This window comes from Mesocricetus auratus, unplaced genomic scaffold (assembly GCF_017639785.1).
Source record: "Mesocricetus auratus isolate SY011 unplaced genomic scaffold, BCM_Maur_2.0 Super-Scaffold_100691, whole genome shotgun sequence".
NCBI classification, from domain to species: domain Eukaryota; kingdom Metazoa; phylum Chordata; class Mammalia; order Rodentia; family Cricetidae; genus Mesocricetus; species Mesocricetus auratus.
This window is the reverse complement of record NW_024429267.1, coordinates 17,895,328-17,912,508: the sequence shown is the minus strand read 5'-3', so window position 1 is coordinate 17,912,508 and position 17,181 is coordinate 17,895,328. Positions and strand designations below refer to the sequence as shown.

The following is a 17,181-nucleotide window of genomic DNA, read 5'->3' as shown; positions in this document are numbered from 1 at the left end:
GGTCAGTGATGTCAGGTCCCCTGGAGTTAGAGAATAGTGTAAGCTGCCCAGTGTAGATGCTGGAGGCCAGACGCAGGTCCTCTGCAAGAGAGGTATGCAGTCTTAACTGCTAAACCTTTCCTCCAGCCTTCTCCCCTGCTCTTCACTCTTCCTTCCTGCTTTCATCCCTGAGATGGTAACAGTGCCCGGGCTAGCCTCAGACTCCAAGCTCAAGTCACCTTCCGTGAGCTTGCACAGTTCTCATAAATCTGTTCAGTATAAAAAAACTGGATAATGAAATACAGATCTCAATACGACAGTCCATCCTCTTCCCTTGTGTCGGCCTCCAGCTGTGGTAACGACAGCGTTCATACAGAAGCATTCATTCGTGTTTGTAGCCACACTGACACCTGTAGCTTTCATGGCTGTTAGAACGCTACTGTATTTATGGCTTCCTCCAATCTCAGTCATAGATTCTCGAGTTTATATTTTTAATGACACAAGTAAAATTTGATAATTATTTTTGCTGTTTAGCATTTCAAAGGAGGTGAATGTGTGACCTAGAATGTATTACTGAAGTGGTTCTCTGAGCTGAGTTCTACCTAATATGGTGTGTGGGTAAGTGTCAACACAGCCGCAGCGTCTCCTAATTTGGCCCGTCTCCTTCAGCTTTCTTCCCAGAAGGTGGTGCCGTGGATGTCCATCGTGAAGTCTCTGCCACTTTGGGCGATTGTCGTAGCGCATTTCTCCTTCAACTGGACCTTTTACACTTTACTGACATTATTGCCTACTTACATGAAAGAAATCCTCAGATTCAATGTCCAAGAGGTGAGAGAAAAGAGTCATCTGCTTTCTGTGTGGAAACCATGTCTTCAGAACGGCACACACAATTCCTTTCACATAAATCGAATTCATTCATTTCCTCCTGTGCTGACTGGTTTTTGTGTCAAAACTTGACGTATGAGAGGTGAGAACCTCGACTGAGAGAATGCCTCCTTAAAGAGAAAGCTGTAGGCAGCCTGTGGTGCATTTTCTTAATTAGTGATTGATTGAGAGGGCCCACCCCTGGGCTGGTGATCCTGGGGTCTGTAAAAAAAAGCCATGAGGAGCAAACCAGTAAGCAGCACCCCTCCATGGCCTCTGCATCAGCTCCTGCTTGCAGATTCCCACCGGGTTTGAATTCCTGCCTTGGCTTCTCTCAGTGAACTGTGATTCATGGTATGTAACCAAGTAAACCCTTTCCTCCCCAAGCTGCTATTGCTCATGGTGTTTGATCACAGCAATAGTAACCCTAACTAAGACACCTAGCTTTTGTATTCTGATGTACTGTCTGTCTATTTTTCTGTGTGTGTGTGTGTGTGTGTGTGTGTGTGTGTGTGTAAGAAAGTGTATACACATGCCTACTCACTTGCTTTTACTCTCTATTTTAGAAGAGCTGTAGTTATACAGCTGTGTAAAATGGGCCTTTTCTGGAAAGAGAGTTATTGTTTTGTTTGGGTTTTTGAGACAGGGTCTTGCTGTGTAGCCCAGGCTAGCCTCAAACCCTTAAAGTAGCTTGAGACTCCCTGTTCTGCTCCATCCTGAGCACTGAGTTTACAGGCATGTGCCATCACACTGACACTATTTTTGTTTGTTTGTTGATTCTGCTGTTTTTCCTTCTTTTTTTTTTTTCACTATTTTTAGCCAGACACTAACCCTGTGCCTAAAGCATGGCAAGCCTGCAGTCTGCCTCTGGGTATCCTCCAAGTCACAGTTCACCGCACCTTTTGCCTTGTATTCCTTTACCTATAAAAGTCCTTTAAGTGCCTAGTAACTGCCGAGAGAGTGGATGACAAACCTGCCAGCGGTCATAGTGGCAGTAGTGAGGTCAGACTTCGAGGAGCAAGGCTTGTGGGCGAAGGGCACTGTACAGCATTCTTTATAGTCTGAAGTATACGTCATTCGTTTTTAAGATTTACTTTATTTCCAACTATGTGTTTGGAGGTTGTAACATGTAGTTTTCTCCGCCAACAGCCTGGGCCCTGCCGAGCTATCTGAACCCCCAAATAACACACAGGATGCTATGTTAATTATGAAGCTGTTGGCCATTTGCTATTGTTTCTAATTGGCTAGCTCTGACTTAATTATTGACCCATAATCACCAACATATATATATATTGTTTCGTTTGGTTTTGGTTTTGGTTTTTCGAGACAGGGTTTCTCTGTATTGTTTTGGAGACTGTCCTGGAACTCACTCTGTAGACCAGGCTGGCCTCGAACTCACGGAAATCTGCCTGCCTCTGCCTCCCAAGTGCTGGGATTAAAGCCATGTGCCACCAACACTGGCCACCAATATATATATATATTTTTTTAAAGATTTATTTATTTATTACATATACACCAGATTGAATTGTAGATGATTGTGAGCCACCATGTGGTTGCTGGGAATTGAACTCAAGACCTCTGGAAGAACAGTCAGTGCTCTTAACCTCTGAGCCATCTCTCCAGCTCCACCAATATATATTTTTATAAGGATTTATCTTTCCACAAACACAGTCTTGCGTCCCCGGGAATCACATGGCGATGGCTCAATTCACTACATTTTCCAGAATCCTCCTAAACTCCTAGTCCCACCTATCTTGCTTCCCTATTGGCCAACAGTGCTTTATTGACATATACACAGGACTTCCCCATCAAGGGGTGGAACATATGTGCTTTCATGCAGATGCCCTGAGGGCCAAAGATCCCTAATTCCCCTGGAGCAGGAATTAAGAAAGTTGTGATCTACCCTGACATGGGTGCTGGGGACCAGACTGTAAGAGCAAATAATGACCGAGCCGTTTCTCCAGCCCCGGGAGTGAACGTGTAGAAAATGAGCCTTCCCTGAACTTACCTTTTTCTGTGGGTTCCACAGTTAGGGAGAAACAGAGAACATTGTCTTTGGAGAGATTGAGAAACATAAAGAAGTGTAACTTATAAGGAAGTTTTGATGGTGTTTTTCCTTCAAAGTGGAGGAAAATCTAAAATCCTTAATGTAAGCACAAAGATCCCAACAGAGAGAACTTAAGTGGGGGCCATGCTCAGCAGACAGGGGCACTTGCAGGCAGGCCTGAGAACCGAACTTCAGTCCCCAGACCACAGGGTAGGAAGGCACTGACCACAGAAAACTGTCCTCTGACCTCCACCTGTGCACCAAGGCACACACACATGCATACACACACAATAAATTTTTAGAAATGGTTTTGGTTTGGTGTGGTGTGTGGTTTTTCCAGACAGGGTTTCTCTGTGTAACAGTCTTAGCTGTCCTAGAACTCACTTTGTACAACTGAGTAGCCTTGAACTCTCAGATATCCTCCTGCCAAAAAAAAAAAAAGACATGAATATTTCTTTCTTTTCTTTTCTTTTCTTTTTTTTTTTTTTTTTTTTTTGGTTTTTCAAGACAGGGTTTCTCTGTATTGTTTTGGAGGCTGTCGGTCCAGCCTGGCCTCGAACTCCCAGAGATCCCCCTGCCTCTACCTCCCGAGTGCTGGGATTAAAGGCGTGCACCGCCACCGCCCAGCCGACATGAATATTTCTTAAATAACTGAAGACTCACTTCTAGCTGAGTCAGTACCAGATAAAAGTGTCTAGAGACACACAGACACACACATATTTGGGATGACATGAATGTTTGTAACTGATGGCTGATGGGAAGAGGTAGAGTGGAGACTAGTCTGGACATAGCTTCTGGGTAGCCGGCGATGCTCTGCTTGGCATGGATTACTTTCAGATCTCCAGTGTATTAGACTGCATTTGATTGTGTAAAAGGGAGAGTATATTGGACTGCATTTGATTGTGTAAAAGGGAGAGTATATTGGACTGCATTTGACTGTGTAAAAGGGAGAGTGTATTAGACTGCATTTGATATTGTAAAAGGGAGAGTGTATTAGACTGCATTTGATTGTGTAAAAGGGAGAGTATATTGGACTGCATTTGATTGTGTAAAAGGGAGAGTATATTGGACTGCATTTGATTGTGTAAAAGGGAGAGTGTATTAGACTGCATTTGATTGTGTAAAAGGGAGAGTGTATTAGACTGCATTTGATTGTGTAAAAGGGAGAGTATATTGGACTGCATTTGATTGTGTAAAAGGGAGAGTATATTGGACTGCATTTGATTGTGTAAAAGGGAGAGTGTATTAGACTGCATTTGATTGTGTAAAAGGGAGAGTGTATTAGACTGCATTTGATTGTGTAAAAGGGAGAGTATATTGGACTGCATTTGATTGTGTAAAAGGGAGAGTATATTGGACTGCATTTGATTGTGTAAAAGGGAGAGTGTATTAGACTGCATTTGATTGTGTAAAAGGGAGAGTGTATTAGACTGCATTTGATTGTGTAAAAGGGAGAGTATATTGGACTGCATTTGATTGTGTAAAAGGGAGAGTATATTGGACTGCATTTGATTGTGTAAAAGGGAGAGTGTATTAGACTGCATTTGATTGTGTAAAAGGGAGAGTGTATTAGACTGCATTTGATTGTGTAAAAGGGAGAGTATATTAGACTGCATTTGATTTTGTAAAAGGGAGAGTGTATTGGACTGCATTTGATTGTGTAAAAGGGAGAGTATATTGGACTGCATTTGATTGTGTAAAAGGGAGAGTATATTGGACTGCATTTGATTGTGTAAAAGGGAGAGTGTATTGGACTGCATTTGATTGTGTAAAAGGGAGAGTATATTGGACTGCATTTGATTGTGTAAAAGGGAGAGTGTATTGGACTGCATTTGATTGTGTAAAAGGGAGAGTGTATTAGACTGCATTTGATTGTGTAAAAGGGAGAGTGTATTAGACTGCATTTGATTGTGTAAAAGGGAGAGTATATTAAACTGCATTTGATTTTGTAAAAGGGAGAGTGTATTGGACTGCATTTGATTGTGTAAAAGGGAGAGTATATTGGACTGCATTTGATTGTGTAAAAGGGAGAGTATATTGGACTGCATTTGATTGTGTAAAAGGGAGAGTGTATTGGACTGCATTTGATTGTGTAAAAGGGAGAGTGTATTGGACTGCATTTGATTTTGTAAAAGGGAGAGTGTATTGGACTGCATTTGATTGTGTAAAAGGGAGAGTGTATTGGACTGCATTTGATTGTGTAAAAGGGAGAGTGTATTGGACTGCATTTGATTGTGTAAAAGGGAGAGTGTATTGGACTGCATTTGATTGTGTAAAAGGGAGAGTGTATTAGACTGCATTTGATTTTGTAAAAGGGAGAGTGTATTGGACTGCATTTGATTGTGTAAAAGGGAGAGTGTATTGGACTGCATTTGATTGTGTAAAAGGGAGAGTGTATTGGACTGCATTTGATTGTGTAAAAGGGAGAGTGTATTGGACTGCATTTGATTGTGTAAAAGGGAGAGTGTATTGGACTGCATTTGATTGTGTAAAAGGGAGAGTGTATTGGACTGCATTTGATTGTGTAAAAGGGAGAGTGTATTAGACTGCATTTGATTGTGTAAAAGGGAGAGTGTATTGGACTGCATTTGATTGTGTAAAGGGAGCTGTGGTAGGTGCGCACTGGGGGGGTGGAAGCAGAAGCAACAGCAGCTTGTTCTGTGGGAAGCAGTGCAGGCCGACTGGAAGACTTCCCAGATTCAAAGTAGCATCCTTGATGAGCGGAACATACGGTATTGTTTCCCCATGAGACCGGCTAGTGCAGGGATGGCTAAACTGAGTCCCGAGATCCCTGCAAATGCCAGGCGTACCTTCTGTGATGTATGAACGCTACCAACGTTACTCCACTGTGTGCCTGCTGTTTTTAAGTAGTCGGGGTTGACTGTAACTCGTGGGTTCTACCGTAATTAATCCCGCATCTCCTTCCCCCTTCCAGAATGGGATTTTATCTGCGTTGCCTTACTTTGGCTGCTGGCTCTGTATGATTCTCTGTGGTCAAGCTGCTGATTATCTAAGGGTCAAGTGGAATTTTTCAACTATAAGTGTTCGGAGAATTTTTAGCCTTGTGGGTAAGTGAGATGAATGGAGTTTTGTTTTGTCTCCCTGTCATGCCTGTAACACACCAAAACCCTTTACCTCTGGTCACTAAGAAGTGAGAGTCGCCGCACACAAGCTGGGAATGAGGCTGAGTCTCACAAGACTGCCCTCTTTCCACGTTAAAGGTTAGTCACCAGAACTGCACTGTGACCTACACTTTTAACTGACTAACTATAAATTGGGGTTTAATTAATTTGCTAGACTGACTTGTAGAACTCAAGGGACAGACTCTGTTTCTGTCTCCTCACTTATTATAAAGGGTACTACAAAGAGCACAGATGAATAGCCAGATGGAGAAATCCTCAGGGCAAGGGAGGGCCGTGCATCCCCCCCCTCAGCCATCCCCAGAGACCTCCCCTGGAGTTCTGCTGCTTAGAAGCGCAGCTAAACCTCATCCTTGCCCTTTGGTTTTGTTGTTGGTTGGTTATTGCTTTGTCTGTTGACACAGAATCTGACCATGTGGCTAGTCGGGAACTCACTGTATAGCTCAGGTAGCCTGCGCCTCAAAGTAGTCCTCCTGCTTGGCCATCCTGAGTACTGGGATTACAGGCATGGTTCCTGGGTTAGTAACCTGTTTCTCAGACAGATTCTCCATGCTCAAGTACCTGAGTCTGGCTTCAAAATTCACATCCTTCCTGATCCAACTGTCAAGAGCTAGGATTACAGACCTAGACCACCACACCCAGCTCAAACCTTGTCCTTTTGCGTTTCTGTAGAGGCTCGATTATGCCAGCATGATTGAGTAAGTCATCGGCCTCATGTCTATGATCCCAGCACTTGAGAAGTAGAGCCATCGGAATCAGGGGTTCAAGGTCTTCCTCTAATACGTGAGGCCAGCTTGGGCTACCTGAGACCCTGTCTCAAAATACTGGGCAGAACATACTGTCTAGGGCCACTGATCCCAATGTCACCGTCATGTTATTAGCAAACAAAAGACGATCTTAATCACTCCAGAAGTTCCAGAGCTTGGGACTCTGCACCAAGAACACGAGTATAGAGCAAGAATGCCTGTGTGTCTCTTCATGTCACAGTAAGCCAAAGCAGCAAAAAGGAGAGTAATCCTTTACCTCACTCACAGGAGACTTACAGAGATCCGCCTGCCTCTGCCTCCCGAGTGCTGGGATTAAAGGCGTGTGCCACCAACGCCCGGCTCCCAAATTTATTCTGTGAAAGGACCCATTCTGGGTAAATTCTGCAAACACCTGCTGAGCACCCACTATAGGCTTTGTGTGTGTGTGTGTGTGTGTGTGTGTGTGTACATGCACACATGAGCATGTACCACTACAGAAGTCACTGGATGGCACTGAAGCAGAGTTACAGTGGTTGTAAGTCACCCAGCATGAGTGCTGGGGACCAAACTCAGGTCCTCCGGAAGAGCAGGAAGTACTCTTAGCCACTGAGCCATCTCTCCAACCCCCTGTAGATTTTACTGTGTAATTTATCTACTTTGATTATGTGGATTTTATCACATTCTGTGTCAGCTATTGCTTCTCCCTTGAACCCTCTTGTTGGTCAGCTCTGTAGATGAAGACTGGACCCTCATCAGATACAGGTTGATTAGCAAGATTTCCTTTTCTGATTACGTGAGTTGTAGTCCATGTTTCCTGACAGGCTTTCTGGTGAGGAAAGTAATGAAAAACCCTCCCGTCTTCCAGGCAGTTCAGTGTTTCTACAGTAGGTGGCAGCACTATCCAACTCAGGTTTCTACAGTTTTAACTAGAACAAATACAATAATGGCGCTCCTTTTTCTCCTTCAACTTTGTAACTCCAGGAATGGTTGGCCCTGCAGTTTTCCTGGTGGCTGCTGGATTTATAGGCTGTGACTACTCTTTGGCTGTTGCGTTCCTAACCATATCCACGACACTAGGAGGCTTTGCCTCTTCTGGATTTAGCATCAACCATCTGGATATAGCTCCTTCGTGAGTACAAATACAAAGGTTTGCTGGGTTGTCTGTAATTTTCTTCCTATCTAACATAGTAAAGCATGGATAACATAAAACTTGCCATTTTAGCCATTCTTGAGTACAGCTCTGTGGCCTGAAGGACACTCCACTGCTGTGTAGCCATCACCAGCTGCTGTCTCTCAATTTTCACAACTTCTCCTGTTGGAATTCTGTGTCCATTCAGTGAACACTAATGACAATCAACTCCCTTCCTGAATCCTGGCAACCACCATTCATCTCCCTTCCGTGAATTGAATACTAGAGGAATGACTTTACCTTTTTCTTTTTCTTTTTCTTTTCTTTACTTTTTTTTTTTTCTGGCTAGATTTCAGTTTACACAACTGGTAAATGTTTAAGCCTCACCCTGCCTCCACCTGCAGCTGTTCCCCTGCACACGGCAGCGACGGTGTGACTTGGGTCCGTGTGACTTGGGTCCCTGCGGGCTAGATTGGGAGCTCTGTAAAGGCCCATCCTCGGGAACTACCATGGTGCTGGACACATAGGAGGCTTTGATTGGGCAGACGAATGACAAAGCCCTCTTTGTCAGAAACAAAGCTGAGGATTTAGCCCAGTGGGCAGATGCTTGCCCAGCATCACGAAGCTATAGGTTCGGTCCCCAGCCTGCATACACTGAGCACTGTGGCACACACCTGTGGTCTCAGAACTTAGAAGATGAACAAAAAAAATCAGAAGTTCAGGGCCAGTCTAGGACACAAGAGAATATGTTCTTAATAAACAAATGAATAAAACGGGACCAGAAGGATGGCTTAGAAGCTTACATTTGCCAACAAGATTGATAACCCTAAGTCCAAATTCTGAAGCTCATGTAAAGATAGAAGGAAATAACCAACTCCACAAAATTGTTCTCCGACTTCTACATGTACTGTGTGTGTGTGTGTGTCTGTGTGTGTGTCTGTGTGTGTGTCTGTGTGTCTGTGTGTGTGTGTGTGTGTGTGATGAAGTGGAGTGACAAGACTTCAGGTTCAACCTGACCCATGTGAGACCCTGTCTCAAAAAAAAAAAAAAATACAAGGAGTAGAGCCATTGACTTGCCCGGTTCACATTTCAAACATCATGTTCATGTAAACACAGGTATCTAACACTTGGTTGCTTACTAATCACTTACACAAACATCATCTTATTTGTCCTAAAAGCTGTCTAATGAGGTAGGTGGTTGCCCTTGACTTACTCTATAGAAACTCAGCTTCAAGGAAATTAAGTGCCTTATCTTATGCCACACAGCTAACAAATGCTAAACCTATAATCTAAACCTAAAATTCTTACCTTAAGCCCAAAACTGTTTCTGCATCTACATCCCTGGAAATATTTGTTGAGACACAGAATTCTAAATCCCATCTGAGAAGGTAAAGGAAGGGACAAGTTTGAGGACTTTACCCCCCAGAAGATTTGGTGTACTTTGTTTACTAAGAGTAGTGGCTATTTATTTGTTTTTAGAGTGGTGGGGCATTCTTTCACCCTCTTGGAACTACCCCAGATCACATCTAGCTAGACATCAGAGCCTCCAATCCCTGTGACTCCACCCTGCTCTGCCCCCATTCAGTGAACACCAAGAAAAGTCCTTGTCCATAGCTCTCAGCCCCTGAGCAAACCCCACAGGCCCTGTGGCACACACACACACACACACACACACACACACACACACACACACACACTCCTGTAATCCCAGCCTTAGGAGCAGGAGTATCACAGCAAGTTCAAAACTAGCCTGGGCTATATATTGAGGCTCTGTTTCAAAATTTTTATAGAAAAAACCTGAGGGGACCTTTGAAGTTATTTTAATCTGCTCTCTTATAAAAAATTTTTTTAATCTAAGGAAGTCAGAATTCGAGTTTAGCCTTGGAGCTCAACTGGTAGAGCACTTACCCACGTGTGTGATGTACTGAGATCAATTCCCAACCTTGAAAAAAGAGAAAACTTAATCTCCGCAATAAGGGGTAAATACCTTCAGACTGGACAGTCTTAGAGCTGACACCTCTAACTGCATTTTTAATCACAAAAGTAAATACCTGATGTTGGAATAATTTGCAGTATGCTACCAGCAACTTTAACAGTAAAATATAAAGAGAAGAATTCAGTGAACTTTTCAAACTAGGAAATGTTTGTTGAATGAATGTACATATTGGTGGGGTATGAACTAAAGGAGTTTAATGCTGAAAGGAAGGATAGTAGTTATAAAAACCAATTGCAGACTGGCAGTGGTGGCGCATGCCTTTAATCCCAGCACTGGGGAGGCAGATGCATGCAGATCTCTGTGAGTTCAAGGCCAACCTGGTCTACAAATTAGTTCCAGGACAGCCAGAGCTGTTACATAGAGAATCCCTGTCCTGAAAAAAGCAAAAACAAAACTAACTGCAAGAAAACTTGGTTGAATTTAGTGACAATTTGAAAGATATAACTGTAAAAATAAAGAATACTTCAAAGACTCAAGACACTAGAAGCTGTTCCTTTGGGAAGGGGACAGAAAGATGTCCATTTTATTAACAAAGAGCTTCATAGTAAGTGGGGCATCCTTGGCTACATATCTAGTGAGTTCACAGATCCTATCTCAAAAAACAACAATAGCAAAATGACAGAGTAGAGCTATTGACTTTTGCAGTTGTCAATTATCGCATTACTGGTGCATAAACAATACTTGATAGCTTACTGGTCACTTGTACAAACATTATCCTGTTTGCCCTAAGGATGTAGGTAGGTGTTGTTCTTGACCCATTTCAAGGCTGAGAAACTTGAGCATTTAGAGTAGGAACCAAGCATCATTACCCAAAACAGACTCAAGAAGATAGACAATAATTTCAACATTGAGGGTCTGGGCCAAGGCTCAGTAGAGGACTCACCTAGTATGGCAAAGTCATGGGCCCATAGTCTAGCGCAGGAAATACAGTGATTAATGCTGTTCATTAAACTAAAAAAGGAATCTGGAAATCATTACAGTTGAAGCACATTATCAACTGTGTAATTTACAGGAGCGCAGTTACAAGTTGGAAGGGTTTTGAGTAGTCCTAACAGTCTGCTCTACAGAGCAGGGGCATCAGCTGAGAGCAGATGGAAATGGGGAATCCTGGGCTCACCACAGACTGCTAACAAGGGTCTACTCTCGTCTTCATGATAGCACAGCAAATGCTCTTCACCACTGAGCCGTCTCTCCTCAGCCTTCACATAGTTGATCTTACTATTAGATACGATTCCTCCTCATAGGTTTCCCAACGGACAGTCAATATTCCTATTAACATGGAGTGTATTCATGGTATTTTCCAAGTCCTTCCATAATCCTACTTGCTGGGATTATGCTACGGGTGAAACCATGATTTGTCTATGGTTAGTTTTGTTGCCTGGAACCTGTATAGATTTTCGGTTGTTATGTCAGGCATCTTGCATTTTAGTACCAGAGAATACTGACTGAATCTGTGCAGTGCGTTTTCCCATCTGCAGGCATCAGTCTTCTCTGACACTTCCTGGCCAAGGATAACATAAATACTTGAATGGGCTTCTCGGTGCTGACATTTAGTATTTCACAGTGAAAGGGCCTGGCAACATTACAGCTGGTTCCTCCTCCTGCCAAGGTGTTAATGGTTTAAAAAGGAGGGAGGAGGGGAGCGCTTGGTTAATTTAAGATGTACTCCCTGAGGGGAATGATCCAAAAAGGTCTTGGCTTAATTATTGTATGGTTTGTGTATGGACGGAAAGCATAAAAATATGGATGTTTGTAGATAGCTGAATTAGGCACAGCAGAATTATTATTGTTATTTTTTAGGAGCCATTTCATTTAAAGTGAGAAAACAGCCAGCCTGGTCTACAGAGAGAGTGCCAGCACAGGTTCCAAAGCTACCCAGAGAAATCCTGTCTCAAAAAAGAAAAAAAAATGAAAAAGGAGCTGGGCAGTGGTGGCGCAGGCCCTTAATCCCAGCACTCAGGGGCAGAGGCAGACAGATCTCTGTGAGTTCGAGGCCAGGCTGGGCTACACAAAGAAACCCTGTGAGTGCTAGAGAAATGACCCAGCAGCTAAGAGCATGTGCTACTCTTGTAGGTGGCCCAAGTTCAGTTCACAGTATCCACATCAGGTAATGTAAACATTGATAAGAATACCTGGTTTCCTAAGACTTACCCTTAAATCACTGCATTTGAGAAATGTTTCCCAAACTTACTTAAAAAATCTTTCCTTCACATGCACAAAGTAGACCTAACTTGTCTACTGCAACATATGTAACATTTAAGTGTCAGCAAATTAGTGAAACAAGTGAATGGTGAAATTATATGTTTAATATGATCTCATGTCTAATTACATACTTGGAAATATAAGCATACACAAACAGTAATGAGTATATTTACCAAGGTGCTAATTAGATGATTATTTCTATATGAAAGAATTATAGACTTTTACATTCTTAATTTTTTTTCTAGTCTATGTAATTTTCAAATTTTTTTAGTTCAAGGAACTGGTAAAATAGTTCTGTGGGTAAATAAGGTTTGCCACTAAGCAAATTTGTTCCCTGAAATATACATGGTGGAAAGAGAGAACCACATCCCAAAAGTTGTCCTCTGACCCCTGCTATGGCACACACACAAGCACACACAAAAAATAAAAATATGAGCCGGGTGTTGGTGGCGCACGCCTTTAATCCCAGCACTTGGGAGGCAGAGGCAGGCGGATCTCTGTGAGTTCGAGGCCAGCCTGGTCTACAGAGCGAGTTCCAGGACAGGCTCCAAAACAATACAGAGAAACCCTGTCTTGAAAAACCAAAAAAAATAAATAAATAAATAAAAATAAAAAAATAAAAATATGTAAATTTAAAACATTCTTCAGCTTCATAACCAGGAAATAGTTGCTTTTAGATGCTAAAGATTGAAATTCAGGACCACAAGCATACTGGACAAGGGCCCTGCTACTGAGCTACACCCAACCTGTGATTTCTTTCTTTGTTTTAAAACGGGATCTTAGGTAACCCAGGCTAACCTCAAACTTGGTGTGTAGCCAAGGTTTGCCTTAAACTCTTTTTTGTTTTGTTTTGCTTTTCGAGACAGGGTTTCTCTGTGTAGCCCCGGCTGTCCTGGAACTCACTTGTAGACCAGGATGGATTTGAATTCACAGAGATCTGCCTGCCTCTGCCTCCCTGGTTCTGGGATTAAAGGTGTGCACCACCACTGTCCAGCTTTTGCCTTAAACTCTTGATCCTCCTACTCTTCCTTTCTCTGCCTCCCTAAAGCTGTGGTAAAAGGTGTGCCCACCATGCCCCAATACAATTGTTTTCGCTTTTAATTCCCTGATAACTACAAAGACATGATATACAAAAGTTCCCTGACAAAACAAATAGTATCATCAGCCTAGTTACTCTCTGTGGTGTTTTATGGGCCTTTGTGGCCATTTATTTTTACTGCTATCCTCTGCTATTGACCTATCTCTCTAGGCTGAACTGACCCTCCTGTCTCTAAGATTGATTTCTTTGCTCCTGAACCTTAACAGAACTACATGCAAGGCTTTTGCAAAATATAAAATCCTGGTTCAGTAAGTCATGGAGACAGAATGTCTCAACACAGCCTGTGAAGGAGCTGACCTATAACCCAGACCTCTGTGAAACTCTCTCTGCAGGTATGCTGGTATCCTCCTGGGCATCACAAACACATTTGCCACGATTCCCGGGATGATTGGGCCCATTATTGCTAAAAGCCTGACCCCTGATGTAAGTAGAAAATTTGCTTGGAAACTAAAAAGATTTTGGAGTTAGTGTATTGTAACTATAAAATTCTGAGCGTTTATTCCTTATGAAACTCTTTTATGTATATATGGGTGTTTGCCTGAATGTTGTCTATGTACCCTGTGCATACAGTGCCCAAGGAAGCCAGAAGAGGGAGGGCATTGGATTCTATGGCCCTGTAGTTAACAGGATATTATTAGGCATCACATGAGTGCTGTTGCTAGTCATTATGTGGGTGCTGGAAACTAAACTCTACAAGAGCAGCAAGTGCTCTTAACCACTGAGCCAACTCTCCAACCTTTAATGAAATTCTGTGTGATAAAAATACAAAATAAAATAAAGTTGTCTTGAAAGCCGATGCTTATTGGGTAGGGATTAGGTCAGTGACTGGGAAAATCACACACCTTAGTGTTACACCCTGTCCTTGTGCGCCGGGGGGAAGGGAGAAACAAAACTTATGGGTTCCACAGCTTTTAATAATTCACCACATAGTGGGTCACTGTTTGATCGGGGCTGCAGGACAAGGACTCGGGAGCCTTGCTTCTCCTAACATCCCTGAGCAGGGCAGAAGTGGCGTTTATAAGCACAAAACCACAAGCATTTGTTGCCAAGTTACAGTTATAGTTTTCACCAATCAGGAGTCAAAGATTAGGGACTTTCCTTGTGTGTTCCATCATTGTCAACCGACACAAAGGTAAGCCTTTTAGCACAACAAACCAGATTCATTTGTTCTTTCTGTTGTTAGGAACAGCCATGTCTTAGAGAACTAAGGGACATAACAGACAGTTTCTATTGTCTAAGGAGGAGGTTGGTCAGCCATTGGAAGGTTCCCAGATCCCTTAGTGCCTGGGAGTTTGAACGGTGTTTCACCCTAGAGGTAAAATGGAGTCTGAAGTCAAAATGGCTGTATTTAGGTAGAGGTGCTTTTGCCTGCTCCTATCATTAGTAGATGGGAAGGCATACTGTTTCCAGGCTGGAGATGTGCCTCAGTTAGTAGACTGCTTTCCTGGAATGCATGAAGCCCTGGATTTCATTCCTGACATAAAACTGGACATCATGGAGCACACCCATAATCCCAACACAAGAAAAGGAAAAAGTGTACTGTTTCCATAGAGTACTCTTTGGGTGTTAGGCTGAGTAACAGAATTACATGAAGTTAGCCCGGAACTCAGTACATTGGCCAGGTGGCTAAGGAAACAATGCTGAAAGACGATCAGGAATTGAGCTCCACAGCAAGACAAGACCAGCCTGGGCCACGTGTGATCCCCAAAGCAAATAAATAAATGGGATCAGCCAGGCACAGTTCCGTGAGCCAGGAACCAGCACTCAGGAAGCAAGGACAGGAGAATTGCCTCTAGGAAGGAAGGAAAGAAGGAAGGAAGGAAGGAAGGAAGGAAGGAAGGAAGGAAGGAAGGAAGGAAGGAAGGAAGGAGAGAGACAGAAGAGAACTTAGTTGTGTAAAGACAAGTTTCAGGATTACAGGAGATATTAGGAAAATTCATAAATACTAATGATAAAACCGAATACATATTCAAAAATGGATTTTGAGCTGCTGTTACCCACGTAGCAGAACACTGCCCCTCAGCAAGGTAGGCCTCCTTCCTGTCATTCCTCCCTCACCACCAGGAGCAACAGGCATGAGCTTTACCTGAGCTTTTTATAGAAACAGTCACCAGTGCACTGTCTGTCTTTGTCGCTTATGTCTATATTGGTACAACTGGCTCATACTCGCTGTCATTTGGTACTGTACTAAAGAATGCTCCACGGTCCTGCTGCCGCTGGGTGTTCAGCTTGTTCCGAGTACAGACTTTATGAATGACGTTTCTGTTCTCACAACCTTGCAATATCAGCCTTTTTTTTTTTTACAAACAAATTTCTCCATTGCATTTTCCTTCCTTGTGCAGAACACTATCAGAGAATGGCAGACCGTGTTCTGTATCGCTGCTGCTATTAACGTGTTTGGTGCCGTTTTCTTCATCCTGTTTGCCAAAGGGGAGGTGCAGAATTGGGCTCTCAGTGACCATCACGGACACAGAAACTGAAGACAACAACAAATAATAATTAATGTATTTTTATTTATCCTGTAAACTGAAAGTGCCTTTGGTATTTTAATGTGTAAGCATTCTATGTGAGAAAAATAGTACGTGTACTACATTTTTAAGGTAATCATGAAATGTTACTAGTTGCAAAATTATTTAAAATGAGCTGTTTTTAATTATTAATAATGTATCTGCCAGAACTTATACTGGGTTCACATAGCCAGCTGCAAATCAGGCAGCATGTTATAAGGAAGGGCTTAAGACAGTGGTTTTCGGCTGGGCAGTGGTGGCGCACACCTTTAATCCCAGCACTTGGGAGGCAAAAGCAGGTGAATCTCTGAGTTCAAGGCCAGCCTAGAGAACAGAGCAAGTTCCAGAGCTGCGCAGAGAAACCCTGTCTGGGAAAAGGAAAAAAACAAACAAACAAACAAAAAAGACAGTGGTTCTCAACATGTGGCTCCTAACCCCTTTATGGGTCAAATGACCCTTTCACAGGGATCACCTAAAGCTATCAGAAAACACAAATATTTACATTACGATTCATAACACTAGCAAAGTTGCAGTTGGGGGGGTCACCACAACATGAGCTATATTGAAGAGTCACAGCATTAGGAAGTTGAGAACCACTGGCTTAAGAAATCAAGCTGAAATGGACCCTCCCCCATTAGTCTAATTAGATTAGATCCTCTCATATCTTGTTATACACCTGTTTTTGTCTACTTTCCTCATAAAAATTGTTGCCAACTCTCCCTAACACATAGATCTCAGAAACATCTCCATAAAGCCACCAGCCACTATAAGACTTGACCTGGCATCTGGACTGAGGGACTTGTGCCAGACAGCTGCCAAGAATTCCTTCCCTGGCTTCAGGGATGGAGTGCCCAGCAGTTATCAGAGGTGGCTTCCAAGTGCAGGGCCCATGCCAAGTGTTTGGCTGACACTCTTCCCTCTGGCTGTTAATGTGCACATAGAGCAGTAGGATCCACAGCTACTGTCTTGACACTGCCAGCCTGCCCTTGGCAGCACCCAGGCCTAATTACTGGCAGGTGACCTGCAAAGCAAACGTATGATGCCCAGTCAATCGCTGATAACATCCTTGATTAAAATGACTTGCACATGAATCAGTGTAATTTTTTTGTATGTTTGCTTTTTGTCTTGTTTTGTTTTTGTTTTTCAAGACAGGGTTGTTTCTCTGTATTGTTTTGGAGGCTGTCCTGGAACTCGCTCTGTAGACCAGGTTGGCCTCGAACTCACAGAGATCTGCCTGCCTCTGCCTCCCGAGTGCTGGAATCAAAGGCATGCACCACCAACGATCGGCCTAATCAGTGTAAATTTTTACACTCAATGTTTTACATTTTTCTTCGGTCTCTCTCAATTTATGCTTCTGGTTACAGTTTAAAGTGCCTTTCAGGGCCAGGGATTTGGCTCAATGGCACTTACCTGGGACCATGTTCCATCCTACAGCAAAATACAGCTGAAGAATCACCTTCACCAGCTCCCGG

At 43.0% G+C, this 17,181-nt stretch overlaps 1 protein-coding gene across 2 annotated transcripts in view; it reads left to right on the top strand.

The window, feature by feature from the left end:
* The window catches only part of Slc17a5 (solute carrier family 17 member 5), a 35,430-nt gene extending 19,349 nt beyond the window's left edge, over positions 1-16,081 (top strand). The window contains exons 7-11 of one of the 2 annotated variants that reach the window (XM_005073703.4): positions 649-807; positions 5,826-5,958; positions 7,758-7,905; positions 13,535-13,625; positions 15,545-16,081. In XM_005073703.4, the coding sequence (XP_005073760.1) occupies positions 649-807; positions 5,826-5,958; positions 7,758-7,905; positions 13,535-13,625; positions 15,545-15,682 (669 nt within the window). In that variant the 3' untranslated portion in view covers positions 15,683-16,081. The remainder of the gene's footprint in view (positions 1-648; positions 808-5,825; positions 5,959-7,757; positions 7,906-13,534; positions 13,626-15,544) is intronic. The other variant, XM_040739972.1, reaches the window with a different exon arrangement.
* Positions 16,082-17,181: the final 1,100 nt, after the last annotated feature.